Source organism: Acomys russatus, chromosome 12 (assembly GCF_903995435.1).
Source record: "Acomys russatus chromosome 12, mAcoRus1.1, whole genome shotgun sequence".
Taxonomy (NCBI): domain Eukaryota; kingdom Metazoa; phylum Chordata; class Mammalia; order Rodentia; family Muridae; genus Acomys; species Acomys russatus.
This window is the reverse complement of record NC_067148.1, coordinates 41,709,610-41,731,959: the sequence shown is the minus strand read 5'-3', so window position 1 is coordinate 41,731,959 and position 22,350 is coordinate 41,709,610. Positions and strand designations below refer to the sequence as shown.

Sequence of the window (22,350 nt, the reverse complement as noted above, 5' to 3'; positions counted from 1 at the left end):
CCCTCCCTCCCATTTTCCCCTTACTCCCATCCCCTATGACTATGACTGAGAGGGACCTCCTCCCTCTGTATATGCTCATAGGGTATCAAGTCTTTTCTTGGTAGCCTGCTATCCTTCCTCTGAGTGCCACCAGGCCTCCCCATCCAGGGCACGTGGTCAAATATGGGGCACCAGAGTTCGTGTGAAAGTCAGACCCCACTCTCCACTCAACTGTGAAGAATGTCCTGTCCCTTGGCTAGATCTGGGTAGGGGTTCGAAGTTTACTGCACATATTGTCCTTGGCTTTTCTCTGTATCTCAAAGCAGCTTTCCCTCTTACAATCTCCCAAGGCTGCTGGGGTCCTGAGGAAGGCGACTCCTTCCTGTACTCCAGCCCTGCTTCCCTGGGTGTAGCATCCTTGCCGTAGAACCCTGTCCTGGTTCTCTGCTCTTACAACATTTCCTCCCCATCTTCCATGATGTTCCATGAGCCTTAGGTGCAGAGGCTATGTTTTAGACATATCGATTAGGGCTGGGCATCCGTGGTCAGGTGTTCTCTGCATTTTTGAGCAACGTAATTGTCTCTGCTGCAGAAAGGGGCATCTTTGATGAGGGATGAAAGCATGAAGACGAGCATTTGGAACACAGTTAGAAATTGCATGGTCACACAGCAGTAGGGTCTTCCCTGGGACCCACAGCTTCACTACCTGTGGGTAGTTGGCTAGGTGTCTGTCCAACTTTTTTGACATTGTCACACGACACTGTCATCTACAGAGTTCAAGCCTGAGAACCATGTTACACAAGACACGTTGTGAAACAGTTTAAGTCAGTTTCTGATTTTGTGTTGGGCTATATCCACAGCTGTCTTGGGACGTGTGTGGGACGTGAGCCGTGAGTTGGGTTCTCCTGACTTGCAGTGGGAGACAGAGGAGAAGCCTGCTGCTGCTTTTGTCTGGCTTAGGCAGCAGAGTGGTTTTCTCTCGCCCTCCCTAACCCCTCTCTCCTCTCTTCCTTTCTCCTTTCCTTCCTTCCTTCCTTCCTTCATTCCTTTTCTTCTTTTTTTTTTTCTGGAACCAAACTTGAAAAGATCTAAGCTTGAGCTGTGGCCGTCATGCCATTCCTTCCCAAAGGGTCATGGTCACAGAAAGGGGTCCCCACACTGAGTCCTGTGGCAGTATCAGGGGTTAGATTAGTAAAGTGAGAAATTACACCTCAGAAACACAATCGTTCCTCAGACGCTGACCAGCACACTCATTCTGAGCCAAGAAAAGCACATTCCTGGCTTTATTAGTGAGAGGTGGGTGAGTTAATGGGACCCGGCGGCGGGGGGGGGGGGGGGGGGATATTACTGTTACCTTTTATTCAAAGAAGATGTAGGAAGGTTCTACAGAATGTCATAAGCTATAAAGGAAGATGCAGCTAGAAGCTATGTGCTTGTGAAAAAGTGGAAACTATCTTCACCTTATGAACAGAGGGGGAGCAGAGACCTCCTGACAGTGCGTTCAGTTCTTGTCATAGCCCGCAGTAGCATGCCTTTCCTCCCTTGAAAGCCTAGGGCTGGTTTTGTGCTGCACACCTCACTTCCTGTTGGCATGCTGGAACTGATGTTTCAATGTATCTTCTTAGCAAGTGATTCTTGATAGAAAAGTGAAAGCTGTTAGTTTTTGTTTTGTTTGTTTGTTTGCTTGCTTTTTGTTACTGTGCAGTTACTGCCTGGCGCAGGCTAGAGGATGGGACTTATGTAAATGAGACACTAGTTAGTCCCTTTTCTCCGCAAGCTTCAGGCCAGCTGCTCGCTGATGTCTTCAGATCTCCTCTGAAGCTCTGGAGTGTGCTCCAGTTGTGAGGAGTTTTACTTACTTACTTACTTATTTTCTTTTTTTTAAACTCTGCATCCTGCTCTGATCTTTCAGCGAGAGTGTCTCGAGAAATCCAGGTCTCTGAAGTCACTGAGAACAGTGCCAGACTCCACTGGGAGCGACCCGAGCCCTCTACTTCCTATTTTTATGACCTCACTGTGACCTCAGCCCAGGACCAGTCCTTGGTTCTGAGACAAAACCTCACTGTCACTGACCGTGTCATTGGTGGCTTGCTGGCTGGACAGATGTACCACGTGGTTGTGGTCTCCTACCTGCAGTCTCAGGTCAGAGCCATCTACCAAGGAAGTTTCAGTACAAGTAAGTATTCAGCCCACCTGAGAGCACTTGGTTCTTGATTCCTACATGGCACACCAAACCTGATGTAGAAAAATGATGCACTGAGACTATCCTGAAGTCAAACCCATCTATCCTGGATACTTAGGTTGTACCCTGGAAATAGAAAACACAGCAATGGCATGGGAGATGGGGTTCCCTCATCCTTGACTCCTGGGATACTTTAAGGGAGGATGGGCAGATTTGCTGTGCTTTAGCCCATCACATCCAGGGTGGCAGGGGAAACTGGAGCCTGAATCTTGGTGATGAAGGTGGTGGGGTCCCTGTTTCCAAGCTCAGTGAGTGGAAGTGACTTCTCAGGGAGCCAGGGGAGTTTGAGAGCTCTTCCTGAGCAGTCATGAGATGTCTGAAGCTATGAGCGATAGGCTGCCAGACCCTCCCTGGCCCTACCTGCTTGTACTTGGCTGGCTCGTGCACTTTGCTTAGGCCTTCCAGCTGTTTCCTTTCTTTTCTTTTTAACTTAATTAATTAATTATTTTTTTTAGAGATGGGTCTCTATGCTGCTTAGGATGTCCTGGAACCCTTGGGTTCAAATGATCTTCCCACTTTACTTCCTAGTGGCTGGGACTATAGCCACCCCTTCTGAACTACTTATGACGGTGTCTCTCTCTCTCTATTCTGAGTCATTTTGGGTCCTCATCCCTTTATTTTTGACCCTCTGCTCAAGAGTGTGGATGGAGCATCTCCTTAGCTCAGCACAGTTCAGATGGTGGAACTGTTTTTGAAGAAAGGAATTGCCAACTGTAGCCCCAAAGGTTTGGGAGTCTAGAGCCCCATCCAACTCCAGGGCACCATTCTCCCAGATCGGGAACTCCCTCTATCTACTTGTTAAAAGGTGGATGTAACCTATTTGTTGCAGCATATGTAGCGAGTGCAGACATCTCCACTGTTTCAACAGCACCCCATTACCTAAGAGAGCAATCCAGAAAGGCAAGCATGCATCTGGCTTAGCATTCCCCAGCCCTCATACTTTCTCAGTCAACTACTAGTTGCCTGCATTTTTTTTTTTCCTTACAGAGAGGACTCAGCCTCCACCTCTTCAGTCAGCACGGTCAGTGTCCAGTTCAGCCATCAATCTAATGGTGAACACAGAACCATTGTTTCTTACTAAGGCAGGTGAGTCATGTCAACAGTAGACCCACTAATGAAGCTCAGAAAGTGTTCTCTCAGGAATTGCAAACCTGGCCGGGCATGGTGGCACATGGCTTTAATCCCAGCACTCGGGAGGCAGAGGCAGGCAGATCGCTGTGAGTTCGAGGCCAGCCTGGTCTACAAAGTGAATCCAGGACAGACAAGGCTACACAGAGAAACCCTGTCTCAAAAAATCAACCCCCCCCCCCAAAAAAAAGAAAGAAAGAAAGAAAAAAGAATTGCAGTAAACCCTTTTGAAATTGAGGTCACCTGCTTCTGTCTAAGTCACATGACTTCCATGGGAGAACGTTCCAAAGGGGCCCTCAGCCTCTGGGTTTCATCTCATTATGTATATTCATGGTTTTAAATGCAGAAGAACCACGCTTGTCATCCCGCCGTCAGAGGAAGCTGGATGGAGCTGCTTTTGAGCCCATGGGTGGCATGCATGCCTCCATTAGTCACTTCCTCTATGTCTTATGTTGAGACTAGGCTTGACTTGTGGTCTGTGGTGCTGCAAAGAACAGGGTTTCATTCACGCATTGGATTATCTCTAAGAAGCTGCTTAGGAAAGACAAGACAACCAGATCAGACCTCACGGAACAAATGGGTTCGGATGTATTCTTAGTTCCCGAAATACCGCATTCTGGCTTGGTCTTGTATACAGCTCTCTCCTGGCCACCGGAGCATAGAATGTGTCTGTTAGTGACAGGCAAGACTTACGTTCTTGCAATACAAGTCTGAGACCCTGTAGCCCTTCCCCCTATGTATTAGTTACTTTTCTGTTGCTGTGATAGGACACCATGACCAAGGCAATTTATAGAAGGAATAGTTTAACTGGGGCTCACAGTTCCCGGGGAATATGGCCCGTGATGGTAAAGTGGAGGTAGCAGGCTGCAGGCAGCTGGAGTAGTAGAGAGTACATATCTTGGCCCACAAGCAGGAGACTGAAAACTCACTGGGGATAGTGGGAGGCTTTTAAAATCTCAAAGCCTACAGGAGACACACCTCCTCCAACAAGGCCACAACTCCGAATCTTTCTCAAACAGTTCCTACCAACTGGGGACTGGCTTAGGTAGGGTCACTATTGCTGTGATGAAACACCATGACCAAAGCAACTGGGGAGGAAGGGGTTTATTTGGCTTACACTTCTAGATAACTGTTGATCATCACAGGACCTGGAGGCAGGAGCAGATGCAGAGGACATGGAGGAGTGCTGCTTACTGGCTTGCTCCCCATGGCTTGCTCTGCCTGCTTTTTCATAGAACCCATAATGGGCTGGGCCCTTCCCATAAATCACTAATTAAAAACAGTTCTCTATAGGCTTGCCTACAGCCTGATCTTATGGAGACATTTTCTTAATTGAGGTTCGCTCATCTCCGATGAATTTAGCTTGTATCAAGTTGTCACAAAACTAGGCAGCATAGGGACCAAATGTTGAAACAGATGAGCCAGTAGGGCTGTTCTCACTCAAACCACCTCTCATTTAGCAGAATGGAGGCCCTGGCTCATTAGTTTTGAGGAAGCCACTATTGCGGTGCTCAATGTACTTAACTTAGGACTGGTCAGCCAATGGTGCCATCACTCATACGAGAACTCAATATCCAGTGATAATTTAGGTATGGTAGTGTTTCATAGCCCACAATGCCTTCTTTCTGAGCTCATCATCCATAAAAAGCATTTGTAGCTGTCTTTGTAACTGTGCTAGATGAAAGAGCTACCACGGGTTATTTAATATGGAAATGACTACATGGTTTCCAATGCCTCCAGCCTTTCCAGTGAAAAGACTGGCAGAAATCCAGGGAATTTTCTCAGCAGAAACTTAGGGAAATGAGGGAGGCAGGAATCCATACAGGTGGTGATGACTAAACTGCTACCGCTGAGAGATCGTATACAAAGCTTAGAAGAAATGTAATGCTATGATGTAGACTCCAAGTGGGGAACTGAAGTAGGTGGGTGCAATGAAGAAGGGGGAGTGGGGAGGAGGAGCAGGAGAAGGAGGAGCGGGAGGAGGAGTGGGAAGAGGAAGAGAGGGAGGAGGAGGAGAGGGAGGAGGAGGAGAGGGAGGAGGAGAGGTAAGAGGAAGGGGAGGAGGAGTGAGAGGAGGAGGAGGAGAGGGAGGAGGGGTAGGAGGAAGGGGAGGAGGAAGGGGAGGAGGAAGGGGAGGAGGAAGGGGAGGAGGAAGCGGAGGAGGAGGAGAGCATCTAAGTTTCCACCCTCTTGATTCTGCTGGCCATCAGTTTCTTTTGCCTTCGGCCCAGTTCTACCTTGTAGCTCAAAGTCTATTCTGGTGTATTCTGAAGCTAACATGGTCAGGATGCCCCAACACATGGACTGACCTCGAAAGGAAGCCACATCTCTGCAGCTGGGTTTTCCTTTAAGATCCTGTCCCTGGGCCAGTGAGACGGCTCAGTGGAAAAAGCACTTGGGGAGTAAGCCTGAGAACTTGACCTCTAGAACCTACGTGGAAGGAGAGAATTAACTCTACAATGTTTTCCTTTGACCGACATACTCATGCTGTGGCACAACCCTCTTTCCTGTCACACACACACACACACACACACACACACACACACACACACACACACAAACACACACACACACACACACACACACACACACACACCAACACACAAACACACACATACACACCACACAACAAACACCACAAAAACACACAAACACACACACACAAACACACACACACAAACACACACACAAAAACACACACACACAAACACACACACACAAACACACACACACACAACACACACAACACAACACACACACCACACAAACACACACACCACAAAACACACACACACAAACACACACATACACACAACACACACACACACACAACACACACACACAACACCACACACACACACACACACACACACACACACACACACACACACACACACACACACACTCTCCAGATACAATTTGGAAAGAGGCCCAGAATTCATTCCATTCCAAGGTACAGAAAGCTGTGTGCTCCATTCGAATCCCTCTTTTTAGCTTTTGCCTCTATGAGTATGGGAAACGCAAAAGGGAAATACAAAATTTCCAGCAAATTCTTGTTTCACTGAGAGACAATGGCTTGGAGGAACTCCTAGATAGCAAGATTCAGGGATAGTTTTGTTTCTTTATGTGTGGCTCAGAAGGATGAGATTGTATAAACAGTGTTGAGTTAGTGTAAACAACATAATCTTTAAACACAAATCTGGGTCAGGCTGTTCATGTTTTTAAATGTGGAGTTGCTGCTCCCAGAACTAGGGGCGGATTTTCTACCCAGGCATGTAACACCGTTTGACAGAGGAGTGGTTTGGGTTTGGGTTTGGGTTTTTTAACTAGAACCCAAGTTCCTACCTAGGTTACAGAGCATTTGGTTACAGGCGAGCCTACAGTTGGTCTCCTTCACACTGATGGGCGTGAAGCATTGAACCTAAGCATGCAGGTGAATGTCCGCTTCTGCTTGACCAAGAGTCACAAGGAGAGTGGTGTCTGACGCCATGCCCTCCATCTGAAGTCTGTCCCTTTGGTAGGAGACTGTGCCTCCCTAAGACCTTGCCTCAAGATGAAGGCTGATTCTGCTGGCAGACCTACAGCATTGTCCATAACTTGAATTTCAAGAGTCTAGACTTTGTTTTTTTTTTCCCATTAAATTACTTATTTAATCAACTTTACAGCTTGATCAAAGCCCCCTCCCTCCTCTCCTCTCAGTCCCACCTTCATACTTCCTCCCCCTTCCTCACTTCCCCTTAGCCTCAGAGAAAGGGAAGCTCTCACCATGGGCACCAAACTCACCCTGGCACATCAAGTCCTAGCAGGACTAAATGTATCTTCTCCCACTGAGGCCAGACAAGGCAGCCCAGCTAGGGGGAACTGATCCAAAGGCAGACAACAGAGGCAGAGAGGGCCTCTGCTCCCGTTGTTAGGGGACCCACATGAAGACATAGATAGACTGTCTATGTATATATATGCATGCATGTATGTATATATGTATGTATGTACCATCTCTCTTTTTCTCTCTATCTAATCTATTATCTATTTCTCTATTATCAGTCATTTATCTATCCAGATATCATCTATCTATCTATCTATCTATCTATCTATCTATCTATCTATGTATCTGTCTGTCTGTTTACCATTTGTCTTCTATCACTGATTGGCACAAAGTGATGTAACAGGGCAAATTTATGTCAATAACAATTCAAAGAGCTGGCCTCTGCAAGTTGAGATAAAAAGGTACAAATGCTTACTCTCATGAGCTGTCTTCAAGGCTGTTGATCTCTTGTGATAACCAGTTCCAGTGTTTGACTTACGAACACTGAAAGGAAGGCTCCAGAACTTAGTTAAAATCACTCTGAACACTAAAGTGAAAACTCGACCTCCAAACCTTTCATTCTTTGGGAATAAAGTAAGCCCCAATTGTAGTCATGGGGTTCTGGCTTCAGGCAGTCACACCTGCATTGTAGGTTTGGCAGGACCTTGTATCCCAACTGTGTGGGACACAAGGTGATCAAATTCGTGTTTGGAAAGCCGCAGAGCTGCTGAGGAACCCATTTCCAGCTGCAGTATGACCACTGCTGACCCAGCCCCCTTGCTTTTGCTCCAGGGAACACTACACGATCACTTTCTGGTTTGCACAGTGTTACATGGAAGTGGCCCTCTGTGAGCGAGAGCTGCGTGTCAGGCTGGTGGCTACTCCCCCAAACATGAAGATTATCTGTTCCAGGGCCTTTGCTGAAAGAAAGCTTAGACTTTCAGACTTTTAGAGTAAGACATTTTATATGCGTCCCCAGCAAGCTCCAGTGTTTGCCAGAAAGTTCTATAAACAGAAGCCTTGCTGTTCTCTAACTGTAAGTTTGCCTCTCTAGGCATCTAGGGGACCTAGCCTAACTTTACAGAGGGGCTGTGGCAGAAGTGTGCATTCAGAACGCGGACTCCTTTAACTGGAGGAAAACAAATATCCTGCTCCCACAGACTTGCCTTGGGGCATTCCTGCTCTTGTAAAGAATTTGTAGTCTCTGTGCTAGTTTTACGTGAGAGGCCAGGGAGATACTTGGCTACACATGTAGGTGTGAACACACACTTATAATAAGGAAAATCTGTTGAGGATCCTGGAGAGAGGGCCCGGAGGTTAAAAGTGGTTGCTGCTCTTGCAGAGGTCCAGGGTTCAGTTCCCATTTCCCGTGTGAGGCAACTCACACCTGCCCGTGACTCCAGCTCCAGGAGTGATGTAGCACACGCATAAATAATAAAATTACACACACACACACACACACACACACACACACACACACACATACACACTTACATTCTACCTAAAATTTCAATCTACTTTCTTTGTGAAACGAACAGCCTTCCTTTTGGAGTACATTTTAACAGAATTTCCTGCTACTTTACCAAAGAGTAGAAGAGTCCATGGTCTGGAAAATTCACTTTCTTTTCTGGATACCGTAGACAGAAAGAACTGGAGCGCACAAGGCTTGGAGAGTGAAATGGAGGAAAAGTTAGTCATTTTATTGGCTAGTATTTGAGATCCTCGGTGTGGTTTTATTTGTTCTTCGCAAAGCTGAGAGTGACTGCTATGTCAGTAGAGGAGTGAGGAAACTGAGGCCTGGACAGGCTGACAGTTTCCCACCAGGAACTTCTCTCCCGTGGCCCTGAGCTCTGACCACAGGCTCTAGTCTGGGCTTTGGAGGCTGAGGCATTGGCTTAGTCCCATGACATCCCTTTCTCCTCTTGATCTCACAGATATTTGTAAGATGCCCAGTGATTCCGGAACTTGTAAAGACTATAAGTTACTGTGGTACTACGACCTAGAAGAGAAAGGTTGCAAGAGATTCTGGTATGGAGGTTGTGGGGGCAATGAGAACAGATTCCAGGCACAGGAAGAATGTGAAAAGATGTGCAGTCCTGGTAAGTAGGCATTCCCTTGTATTTTTTTTTTCTATCACACCAAAGAGAAGAGATCTGGGCTAATAGCCTTGCCACTGAGAAATATTTGAGTTACAGTGACTGTGGGAAACCTGACAAAAGTCAAAAGATATCTTCAGATAAGAGGTGCCAATGAAACATGAAAAAGAGATAAAATTTGTAATTTTACAGAAATACAAAAAAAAAAAAAAAAAAAAAAAAAAAAAAAAAAAAGAACCACATGAAATAAGTTATTGGAATGACTGGTTTGTCTCCTGAAAGTATACGTGTATCTTTGGCAGTTAGGAAAGACAGAGCCAAGCACACCAGAAACATTACCACATCCTCGACTCTTTAAAAGCGTCACACCATACCTGGTTATTAAAATAGAATAATGGTCAATAACAGAAAGCTAATTATAAACACTCATATACTTATTTGAAATAATTTTACTTCCTATAAATAACAGTGTTGACACTGGGGCTATCTAGTCTCTCCATCAGACTGGTCAATTTAATTGGTAATGGCACAGGGCCCTGTGTCAGAGTGGAAAGAAGTTCATTGCACAGAGGCCTGAGGGCAAGCCTGGGCTTCTGTCAGGGTGAGCTCAAATTTCAGGCAGCTCAAACTTGAAGCCGCAAACATCCCCGGAACCAGTGTGGGAATGGGTAGAGACTGGAGGCTGTGGGTCATGTCATGGTAAATGCAGTGTCTTTTATGTCTAGTGACCTTTCTTCTTTTCTTTTCTTAATTTCTCCATCTCTTACCTCGCTCTTCTCTCTCTCTCTCTCTCTCTCTCTCTCTCTCTCTCTCTCTCTCTCTCTCTCTCTCTCCACACTCAATGTTTTCCACACCAGAGTTAACAGCCTGACAGGAATCTAAGCCTGGCCTTCGGGCAACACGTACCTCTGGGAGAAAAAGGAGGCAGTTACTTCCAACTCATGTTTATAGAAGCTCCACGGTGCCTTTTTATGCTTTGATTGACACTCAACCTCGGGAGGAAACCCTCTGCCCATGACCTGTCGATATGGTGCTAAACATGTCTGTGGACCCTGCTCTCCGTCTCCAGGCAGTTCTACCGTATACTTGGACTGTTGCGTACTAGCTGGCCACTGCTGGTATTTATGTGAACATTCCTATAAATTCAAATTCCCGCTGGAGTTTCATGCTATGCCTGTGCCAGGCAGATGCGATGTCTAGAACATAGTCTCGGTGTCACAGCTACTCTGTACATTTCTGCTTGGTCCAGTCCCCTCTAGCTGCATGGCTTAAATGAAAAAACAAGAGTCTAACCTTTTCATGGCCCCAACTCCCTGGATCGAGCAATTTTCTCCTTCTAAATCCTCTGACAAATGACATAATTCGAAGAAATCAGACCCCCTTCATCTGTGCACACTGTTGGGACAAATGCCTCCATTAAAGAATTCAAAGAAAAGTCGTAATAGAGAATATTTTTTTGGCATTCTTCTAATGTGGGTTGTTCTTGTTTTTGTTTTATTTTTTACTGTTGTTGTCTTGGAGCTTGGAGGTGGGATTTAAAGTTTAAATTTTTAGGAAATTTATACAAAGAAACTTTTTAATAAAGTATATTGAATGTGTCATGGGTTTGGTGTTCTTGGCCTTTTGTGTCTGTAGCACCCACTGTCAGGATTTCCCCAAGGCAAAAGACTTTTGGCTCAGACCCAGCTTCTGGTTTTACTGGAGAGGACAGAAGATGTTATGGGGCAGTTTTCCAGGAGGCCAGTGGAGTTGGCCATTTTGTGGATGATCCAGCCCCCCGCCCCCGCCTCCACCACAGGCTCACCATACTCTTGCTGGGGAGCGCCCAACTCTTTGAAGCTCAAAAGAGAATGTTCACATCTCCTCTAATTTTGGGTTGACCTCAGAACCTCAGCTTCTGACCTCTTTATGGTGAATTTCTGCCCCCCCCCCCAACAGGGACTGCATTGTTCCTACCCAACACTGGCTGAGATGGTTCTCTTTGACTCCATCACTTCCCTGGAAGATCTGAGACAAAATATACTTCACTGTTGCTGTCCCTCCCCCCAGCCTCCCACCCACCCCCATCCCCCTCTCAGAAATCTCTTTCTTGGGGCTAGAGAGATGGCTCAGTGGTTAACAACACATAGACAATCACAACTGTCACTCTAGGTCTGGGAGGGGGCAGAGTCTAACACTTTCTTCTGGCCTCTGGGGACACCAGGTATACACATAGTGCATAGACATACAGGCAGATAAAATGCCGATAAAGTAAAATAAAGTAATTGCCTCCCACTACCACCACCATCAACAAATAGATAGATTGTAAAAGTGGGTACACACATACACACACACACACACACACACACACACACACACACACACACACACACACAAGAATTGCACTGGGGGAGATGCTGTGGGTTGTTGTTGTTGTTATTGTTTTTGACAGAATGCCTCTACTCTGCCAGGTGCTGATGGGATGACTCAGATAGGGCCTTTGGCATGAACAGAATGGTTAATGTAAGACTGAGGGTAGATCTGGTAGTGGATCTGTAGGGAGGATGGAGCGGAGAGGGGCAATGGAGTGTGCAGAACCTGGGAAGGTAGCGGAGATACTAGCCTTCAGGGCCATTCTTGGAACACCTGCCAGATTCTTAAGGGGAATTTCCATGTTCTCAGAGCTGGCAGATATTTTAGAAACAAGGGCAAGAGCTAAGCTCTGTTCTGATGTCATGTGTAGACGTGAAGGATGCCTTGCGTGAAGGGGAGTTCTACTGGAAACTGATGATGGTGTTGGGAAGGACTGAGGACTTCACGGTCCAAGATGCTAGGGACTTGAGTTTACCTCTGTCTTGAGTCTAAGGGGCAACTGCTTATCAGGGTGGCTTCAGGGGAATTGCAAAACTCTGGGGCACACTTCAAGAGCCCTCACAGTCAGTGGAATGGAAAGTCTATGTTGGATGGTTTTATGTCAACACGAGCTAAAGTCATCTGAGAAGAGGGGAACCTCAATTTTAAAAAATTCCTCCATAAGATCAGGTTGTAGGCAGGCCTGTAAGGCATTTTCTTAATTAGTGGCTGATAGGGGAGGGCCAATTCCATTGTGGGTTGGTTGGTCCTGGGTTCTATAAGAAAGCAGGCTGAGCTAGCCATAGGGAGCAAGCGAGTAAGTAGCACCCTTCCACGGCCTCTGCATCAGCCTCTGCCTCCAGGATCCTGCTCATCTTCTGTTCTTATACAGTTAGGAGCTGGTAGTCTCATGGGACGGAAACCCTGACTACCACTGTAGATCTTCTATCTATATCCAGGGATGCTCAGAGCTGCGGGCTGCTAGAAGGAGAATCACTTAGTCACAAAACACTCCATGGCCCCTGGAAGTAGCCTCCCTTGGTTAGCAGCTGATTCCTTTCGTGTACCTATGGCAGGCTTGCTTTGCATCTAGTGCTCATTCTGAAGTAGAGTCGGGGGCGGGTTGTCCATCCCAGACTTCGAAGTTTGTATGGAGCTTCCCAACCCAAATAGTTGTTTGGCCCAATAAAGACAGTTGACAAATGCTACAGTATATTCAAGAGACACAGTGCTGACCCTGTGTGCTATTCTGGGATTGGAGGATAAATGAGTGAACGCTTGAGCCCTGGATCCCTCCCCTGATATGCATGAGGACGAACAGTGACAGGCTGCTGTGGGGATGATGAGGGATAACTGTGGGGACTCTGCATGGAAAGGGAAGGGGTGTGGCAGCACTAGGCTGTGATGTCACTATTGAGTCATTAGATCTCTGTGGGGCATCACTGTAGGCCTCACGGAGGTGGCTTTGATTAATCACTGAAGGTATTAAATACTGGCATTAAAGTGGGGACAGACAAGAAGTAAATGTATGATCAGACTTTGTGATAGCATGAAACTCAAGACTGAGCACCCTCAAAGGAGTAAGAAGACTGGATAGGTTCAGAGGTACTCTGGGCAACCAGGGGATGGGGGTGGGGGTGGGGAGGCTTCATTGTTGCAGTTCAAGAAGGCTGGCTTTGCTAACTGAGGTGGGATCTGTGGACACCGAAGGATTCCCAGGCAGCCATGTAGGGGTACACAAGATGCCAGGACTGCACACTCATGGGCAGCTGTAATTATACAGAAATTCAGGAAAGCACTTGATGAAACTCCCCCATGGTAGCTACTCGGGTCATTTTGACCCAACAGATGCAGAGTGACCTAAGTCCCCACACAGCAAACAGACCCACGGCATTTGTGGGGTTTCTATTGGCTAGGGCTAGGGAGAGTGCAATTTGGGCTGCAAGGCTCCTCTTGATCCTTGACTTCTTGCTGGTCTTCGCCCTCAAGGACTGTTCTTCACTATACCACATGAGCTTTGTGGCTGACATGTTCATGACACCAGCGTCCCCTCAGTCTCTTTGCATCATCGTCTGGCCTGGCAATAAATAGCACCTCCTGTATTGATTTCTTTGTTGTTGTTGTTGTTGTAAAGAAATGGATGTCTAGTCAGCTAAGGCCCTGAGACCATGGCCTTGTCCTCGTAGCTGGTGTGACCTCAGCACACACAGGCTGCCTTCATCCACAGCCCTGGAGTCTGGCATGACCGTTCGTGCTTCTCACACAGCATCACAGGTGATGCCCTGCAGTGGAAGTCTTTAGTTTAGCTGCGCGGATGATTATTCAGAATGGGTCAGAGTGGTCCTGCTCATCCAGCTATGCAATAACACGCAAGTCATCACAACCCTTCAGCTCTCCCAGAGTTCTAGTGAATCTGGTCCCTGAGTGATCCCAACTGTTGTGCTTCTGCAGCCTCAGCTGTCTCGTGGAGGTCAGAGACTCCTGGACCTTCTACCAGAGCCAAGTTCACCCCACTTTACCAGCTCTGCTTGGACCTTCCATGTTTGGATAATGCATCACTACCTTTCCCTGCCCTTCCACCGCGACCTTTGGTACCTACGTTGCTCTGGCTTCCTTCAGAAGGCTGTGGAGAAGCAGGCTGTTCTGAAATGTGTTCCCGGCTGGTGGGAAAGTGGCCTGGACTGAGGACCTCTTTCAGCCCCGCATGCTGCCCTCCACTGTTTGCGCTGACCCCACTCTAAGCATGGAGCATGACTTTCAGCCTTTCCTTCAACATCTCTATAGGCTTTTCTATTTTGTAATTCATCTCTACAGTTTTGTACATAGTTAAAAGGGAGTCTTAACTCATGTGAGCCTTTTTGTAGGAAGGTACTATCTGGACCTTAGAGATTCGTTTGGAATTTATTCCTCAGGGTGACTTGTTTGGAAGAGTCGTTTCGTAGTTTCATGTCAGATTTACCTGGTTAACTTTACCAGCTGGCCCCTGCAGTTCCCTGGAAGGCAGGCTGTCTGGATTCCACTTAGCTGGGAGTGGCTTTTCTAAGGAACCTGAGAGATGCTATGTCTGACTATGCCAAGGAGCCATGGGGTCTCAGTGATGGAGTGGTGGGCCATGGTGCTGGGGTATGAGCTGTGGGCTGGGCAGGCGGATGTGTGTGGTGTAGGGCTGGCACAACATGGTACAGGGATGACAGAGTGGGGATGATAGAGTGGCGTCGGGGGGGGGGCACTCTTTTCTCTGCTCCTTCTCTGTTTCCTTCCTGGTTTGAGTTTCTGTGCTGCCCATGGGCCCATCTTCTCTTGCTTCCAGGAGCTGGTAGCTGCTCGAAGGTCCAGTGCATTCCTAGGGCATCTTTGGTATTTGCTTGGAACTTTGTGCAAGGGTTGAACTGTCATGAGCTCCCGAGGTCCCCCATGTACCCAGTTCACATATTGCTAATTCCCCGAACTATTTGTGGGCACTCGGCTGTTATGGAGCAGAGCACCAGAGAGGAGGTCTTGTACGATCTAGTTGTGGCAATGGGTAGTGAGTGCTGAGCAGCGAAGGGATGCTGCATGACAAGGGCACCTGGGAAGTCATCGTCAGCCTGGACCACAGACCCTGTGCCTTGCCTCGAGTCAGGGGAGCCTGGGAAAAGCTTCATGTGGCCACTGCAGTCATCTGATGGAAGATACCTGGGCATCTGCGGAGAGAACTAGCCACACAGGTTTGATTTTTAAGAGGATGATGGATTTCCAGTATCTGGAAAAAAAGTTTTTTTCCAGAGATCTTGGAAACAGAAATAGCACAGCAAAAAGGAAGTTGGTGGTGACTATGTAGCTGAGTAAAAGCATTTCTGCTTTTGGAGGCTATAGTTAGAGCTTATGTGTCTGATAGCCACTGTGGTTAGTCCAATGAGTTGAGAGGCCTTGTGTAAAAGAAGTTACCTGAAGCAGACCCTCATCCAGTTTGGCCACGGCTGTTTAGCAAACTATATGGGATGAACAAAACAAAACAACCAAACACACACACAAAAAAATCAGACGGTGAGAAGCAAGACCGCAGTATGAGAAGGTCAGCACAGGTGCGTTGCGAGCAGCTGGGAGTCGGTCACGTTGAGCCACTGGAGAGTCGGGGACAGTGTGGTGAGGACCAGGAAGCTAAGTGTTTCCCTGTTTACTCTCAGTTCTTTGGTTGGTGGTTAACTTGGTGATGCTAACTCTCTCCATTTGTTGGAGGACATACGCAACACTGTTAAGGAAAGGGCTCGGGTGGAGAGGCACGGGATGCGGAGCACTGAGGTAGAAAGTATAGCTGGAGACATTCACCACAGACACGGGTATGCAGAGGTGGGCCGAGGAACAAGGCTCAAATGACATAGATCAGTCACAGTGGGAATGGACGTAAAGAAATGGCAGCGGGGACAGAGTCAACATGAAGAGAGAGTATATTGTCTATCCTCTAGAAGAAAGAGAGGGGTTCCCTGGTGGTGTAAACATTCTGAGCAAACACAAAAGCCTGCTGTGTGCCTGGCACCTTCTCCCTTGGGATCGGTAAAGTCCTATGGTAAAGAAGGAACTACGTTCATGTCAGATGGAGCAACTGAGCCTAGAACCTATCTGTGATGTAACCCCAGGCTTTGGTTCTGAGTCCTGCGGTCCTAGGTCTTCGTTTCCCATCCAGTTTTGGAACTGAACCTGGTTTTCGAGCATGCCCAGTGTTGCAGTTTTCACATAGTTTTCAATCATGCGGAGGAACTGACAGGTTCCAACCCAATGTGATGGAAAGTCATGGGAAAGCTGGAGCCAGGAGCTGGCATCTTGATACCTGAGTAGGGTCTCAAGGTATTTTGTAAGCCAGGCATTAGAAAAAAAAATGACCAGGGAAGAGGTGGGCTAGAGGTTAAGAGTACCTGCTGCTCTTGCAGAGGACCTGAGTTCAGCTCCCAGCACATGGTGGCTCACAGCCATCTGTAATTTCAGTTCCAGAGGACCCAACCTCCTCTTCTGGCCTCAGGTGGGTACAAGGCATGTATATGTTGCACAGACATATATGCAGGCAAACCCCAAAACACACAAAATGAAATTAATAAATCAAAAAACCCGCATGATTTGTAGTTTTCTTGGGTCAACCAAGCCTGAATCCCAGGAGAACTCTGGGAATTAGCAGGGCTCTGAAAAGAGAATTAAGCTGAGGGTGTCCATGAGCACACTGGTGTGAGTACTTGTGTGTGCACCTGTGACATAACAATTCCTGTCATTTAACAAACTGTTGATCTATCCAGTGGACCAAGCTCTGGTCTACACAACCAATGCCATTGATAGTCTCCAAAGAAATCAAAACAGTAGAAAAAAACATTACAGTTTTTGTTAAAGGGAACACCTGAGGTATGGGAATTGAGGACTCTTGGGGTGTCCTCTGCATCCTCCTCAGGGACCAGGAGAATCAAGTCTCAACTGGACTCCATCTTTAATGAGCCCCTGGAGTTGGGTACTGGGGGACCTGTGTCCACCCTCCAGACACATCTTGTCCTTCATTCAATTTCTGAGACTCTTCCCTGTTGTCTAGACCTGACCTAACCCTTGATGGAATAGAAGCCAGGTGTGCAGTCCAGGGTTAATCTGAATCCAAAGACCCCAAACAACTTTTTTGTTGAGTGTGCTGGCAAACATCTTCAATCCCAGCACTTGAGAAGCAGGGGCCGGTGGATCTCTGTGAGTTTTAGGACAGCCAGGGCTACACAGTGAGACCCTGTCTGAAAAAAATTATTGTTTTTCATTGAGGCTAAAGAGGGCTTTAGGAACAGGGTGCATGGCTGTCATCTACATCTAATAGTCTGCTGAATCTCCCATCTCGAGGGATAGATACACGGTACTTGGGGTGAAACACAGATTCGAGGTTGACCATGCTTATTTAGAAACAGCACTTCTGCACCCCTTGCATTATCCGCTCAGAATAAAGGACACCAGTAAAGGCATTCTAGTTCTATTCCAGTGCGATTGCTGTCTTCTATCTTTCCTTCAGAATGCATTAAAAAATGCTTTCTTTCTGTTGGGTTACCCTGTGGGGAATCTGACACCAAAGGACTGAATCTGTGCAAACTGGGACCAACTAGCTGTACCGCTTTGACTCAAAAAATAATAACAAATGCCTGGAGGAAATTTATCCAGGGGCCCTGCCTTTGGCTAGAATGCATCACAGCTATGGCTTTTGAGACAGGGTTTCTTTGTGTAGCCTTGGCAGTCCTGGACTCACTTTGTAGGCTAGGCTGGCCTCGAACTCACAGTCCTCTGCCTCCCCAAGTGTTGGGATTATAGATGTGCGCCACCATGCCCAGCTACATCTTTGGCTTCTAATTGTCGCCCCTCTTGAAATTTTAAAGCAAAATCCTGTTTTCCTCATAAACATGTTCATAAGGAAGTTCTGAGGAATTTGTTGTTTCAAGGAACTCTTGAGAGGAAACACATCTGGGGTCCGTGGTGTTTTGTGTGTGTGTGTGTGTGTGTTTTAATAATTTGGAGTCCATATTCTTAACTCAAAGTCAGTCCACAGCCTTTCTCAGGCCTTTTAAGGAAGCAGGCACTGTCCCCGCCCCAGGGGTGTTTCTGTCTCTACATTCCAGCCGCCTGCACGTGTGAGAGCCCTTTGCCTGCCATTGAACACCAGCTTCTGCCAGCGTGGCAGTAAGGGTGGCTAAAAATAGCAGGGTGGACTTCGGCAGCAGCCGGTTTTCATCGTCTGGATATAGGGATGTCTCAACGGGACACGGCTAATGCCCGTGTTTGGCAGACGCTATTACTCACACCCCGGGCAGAGCCAACTGCTGGTGTTCTGAGAAAAGGCACGGGCATAGAATCTCTCAGTCTTCCTCCTGGAATTCCTCAAGCACGATGCTCTGGTCTCCTTCAACTCCAGAGCCAGGAGATATCGCCTTTCTGCCAGATTATGCCAACGTTGGAAGAGTGAAATAAAAATGGACCAGTCAAATACTAGTCTCAGCAGCCAGGCCTGCTCCTCTGGTTACCATGACCACCCTCCATCAGCCCTTTGGAATCCTAGTGATACTCACTAAGGATGCTTGGGTTAGGTAGGGCCATAGGCTTCAATGCCATAGATAGCCAAGCAGGTTCACAGAGGAGAAACATCAGAGGAAGGATGGGACAATTGGGACTTCTGTTTTTGAGTCTAGTAGGGTAGGTCTAGTAGGGCAGTCAGATTTAAAGATTTTTAACACACTACAGCCAAAGAAATTTCTTCTGGGCAGATATGGGGCTCAGGACACTGGTTCACAAACTCTGGTTTTAGAAGCACTGACTTAAAATTCATTTCCAAGGATCGCTTCTGGGGGCGGTCTGCTGTATATGAAGGTATGAAACCTTGCAACTGTGACTTGGGGACAGTGTGATCATTGCATAAAGACTGTATATGTGACAGAGCCCAGGGAGTGTTGCAAATTGATCATGAGGATTTTCAAGTTGCTTGAAGGTCCAGTGGGTTAAGCAAGGAATAATATGTGAAGTAGCTTACCTGCTACAAGTGGGCATCCTAGGCACACCACTAGATTCAGAGCCACGGAAGACAGAAGACTGTTCTGTGATATGAGCCAAAAGCTGAAGAGTTTTCATAAACCAAAAGCACAAAGAAACTTCTAGAAGTAACACTACAGGCCAGGTCACCCTTCTCCAGCTGGCTATGGGGATGTGACCTCTTTTGGTCACCATCAAATCTTGTCATCATAAAGTACATGCATTTCTAAGACACATGATGTTACCTGGGTGACGTGGTCAGCAGGCTGGCCAGGCATCACAAGTTGTTGTTGCCCTGTAGAAGTATGTGGACAGAAAGATAGAGCCTGTTGGTCTTTGTCTCTCTTGTCTAGTGAGGAAATGTGTGTAATCAGTGACTACAACACAGTGTAGTAAGAACTCAGATGGTGGGTGAGCACCTCATTAAAATGTCCCTAGCTAGCCAGGCACTGTGAAGCCATCCTGGAGAGGTGAAACCCCCTGGATATTACTCTTAAACAACATTTGGCCATGACAGTGGTAAAGGCAAGTGAACTCAGGATGTTTTTCATTGTAGGGAAGTTGAATCTGGAGTGGGGCTGAGGAAGAGCCATCCTCAACTGTCCACGTGACAGCTAGAGGGGCAATGGTTGCTTGATTGACCACTCCCTGTGGCTCCAGTGAAAACTGGTCCTGGGGTCCCTCTTCCTCTGAAACATCAGGGGCACTAGCTCAGAGCTGTGGAGATAACAGCAGCCACAGTGGATCTGGTTCTGTGCCTACACACCACAGTCAATTCTGTGGTTTTGATCCCCAGAGCTGAGCTGCTGCTATGGCCTGCCACTGGGAGGGGCCTGCAAGCTGTTGATCAAGCCACTAAGCTTCTCTCATTTGACAGTTCTCATCACTTAAGGAAAACCTTTAAGAACTGCTAATAACAAATATCCATTTGACTTTTTGTTGTGTTGTTGTTGTTTTGGAGACAGTGTTTCTCTGTGTAGCCTTGGCTGTCCTGGACTCGCATTGTAGGCCAGGCTCGCCTCGAACTCACAGTGATCCACCTGCCTCTGCCTTCCGAGTGCTGGGATTAAAGGCATGTGCCACCACCGCCTGGCCCATTTGACTTTTTCTGGTGAGTTTTGCTATTATTAATGACTTTCTATTATTAATGGCTTCTCCTTTTGTCACACAACCTCAGAGAGGATTGGTCCTTCTGATGTCTCTCAGTGGGTTCTAATGGGTCTCTTTGTAACCCAGATGTCAGGTCTTCAACTTTCTGTCACATCCTCAGTTCATCCTTCAACCCATTCCTCATTTGCCCTGAGTCAAATACATCCCCACCACACCACCTAAACTTGCCTTTATTATGGAAAGTTCTAGAAACATTGACAGTGGGGCTGAAAACTGTTGTGCACATCATTTACTTAATGTCTTTAGTTTAAGACCCGGTGACTCAGGGCTAGAGATATGGCTCAGTATTTAAGGGCACTTAGCTGCTCTTCCAGGGAGCTCATGTTTGACTTCAAGCACATATAGGGTGACTCACAGTTGTTTGTAACGCAATGCTTTTGCCCAGCCCTCCACAGATGCCAGGCATGCAAGTGGTACACAGACATACATGTAGGCAAAGACATAAGCCTAACATATTAAGAATTTAACAATCAAGTAGGAAAAGAGTGAGTGGTCTCGCTTCGAGCTGCAGAGATGGCTCAGTGGTTAAGAGTACCCCTGCTTTTGCAGAGGACCCTGGATTGGTTCCTGACACCTACATAGCAGCACATAACTGTAACAGCAGCTTCAGGGGATCCCACATGCTCCTTTGGCCTCTTTGGACACTGCATATGCGCAGTGCACATACATATATGCAGGCAAACACTCATATGTACTTAAAGTGTTTTCACCACATCTCCCTTCCCCGTGTGTGTGTGTGTGTGTGTGTGTGTGTGTGTGTGTGTGTGTGTCTGTGCGCGCGTGCGCGCACGTGGGCACACATGTGTACCCAAGCACAGATGTGTTTGATGGGGTGCACATGCCACAGCATGTGCCTAGAAGTCCGGACAATTTGCAGGCATCAATTCTTTCATTCCACCTTGCGGGTCCTGGTGATTAAGCTCAGATCATTAAATCTGACTCGTTGAGCCATTCTGCTGCTCTCTGCCTTTAAATCATATATTTTAATTTTGAGAATTTTATTTCTGGAAACCTGAATGGCTTCCATTTATTATTCCCAAGCAATCATGTATTAAACAAGGTTTTAACTGTAGGACTTTATGACTGCGAGAGTATCCCGAGCAGAACAAACGCTAAGCCTGAGATCATAAGCATCCCGCAGCCATTGTGGGAACTTGTCTTGCACAAACTTGTCATGATTCATCTACAGGGAAGTATCTATCGCTGTGTTTGACATGGAAACCCTGGTGTCTAGCCTTGGCAGTTGGGTCGGCAATTTCACACACATTATTTCCTTTTACTTCCTAGCAGGCCCATCCAGAGGACGCAAAGGGAAGACTGTGCAGACTCTGTTAAGGAGGTGGGGTGCTGCATGGTAAGGCCACTTCATGGATGGAGGAACCAAGTCCCGAGAGACTTGGGCTGCCTTTGTCAAGGCTATCCATGCAGAGAGAGGTGTGAAATGCAGGGAAGGAAGGAAGGAGGGAGGGAGGGAGGGAGGGAGGGAAGGAGGGACAGAGACGGAGAAACAGTCAGATGGAGATACACAGACACACACACACACATACAGAGAGAGAGAGACAGAGACAGAGACAGAGACAGAGAGACAGAGAGAGAGAGACACAGAGAGAGAGAGACAGAGAGACAGAGAGACAGAGAGACAGAGAGGGGAATTTACACCTCACCACGTTTTGAGCGCATGCAACAGCCACTCTGTGTGGTCAGAGGAAAGCTGATGGAACACAACTGCACTATGTGCTATTTCCCTATGTGGTTATTGAGGCCCATCGACTAGCAGGTGTGACTGTCTGAGTGTGAGAGTTCCCCCATTAGATGTGCTTGAGACCAGGGACTCTGCCCCAGCTCATCCCACAGCTTTGAGTTCAGGCCTGGGCATGAAGGATGTGACCAGAGATGCTGTGAGTGCAGGCCTGGGCGTCCTGTCAACATCACTGGGCAACTTTTTCCTTTACAATCCCCCCCCCCCGCAATGCTAGAACCATAATCTTAGCACTTTCCTAAAAATAATTTGAGCTGTGAATTATGAAACTTATTCTATTAAAATAAAACAGGACTGGTGCTCTCTCAAGATCAGCCATATACAATTTGCAACCATT

General features: G+C 47.2%; 1 protein-coding gene across 1 annotated transcript; it reads left to right on the top strand.

The window, feature by feature from the left end:
• The first annotated feature begins 1,112 nt into the window (after window positions 1-1,112).
• On the top strand, window positions 1,113-9,258 carry LOC127196077 (collagen alpha-3(VI) chain-like). The gene is made up of 4 exons (XM_051153667.1): window positions 1,113-1,161; window positions 1,829-2,155; window positions 3,209-3,307; window positions 9,086-9,258. Exons 1-4 carry the CDS (start codon window positions 1,113-1,115, stop codon window positions 9,256-9,258), a joined length of 648 nt encoding a protein of 215 aa, XP_051009624.1.
• Window positions 9,259-22,350: the final 13,092 nt, after the last annotated feature.

Coding starts and splice junctions, on each gene's coding strand:
- LOC127196077 (XM_051153667.1), top strand. CDS start 1,113: ATGGTCACAGAAAGGGGTCCCCACACTGAGTCCTGTGGCAGTATCAGG. Junction 1,162..1,828: donor GTCCTGTGGCAGTATCAGGG/GTTAGATTAGTA, acceptor AGTTGTGAGGAG/TTTTACTTACTTACTTACTT. Junction 3,308..9,085: donor ATTGTTTCTTACTAAGGCAG/GTGAGTCATGTC, acceptor TTGATCTCACAG/ATATTTGTAAGATGCCCAGT.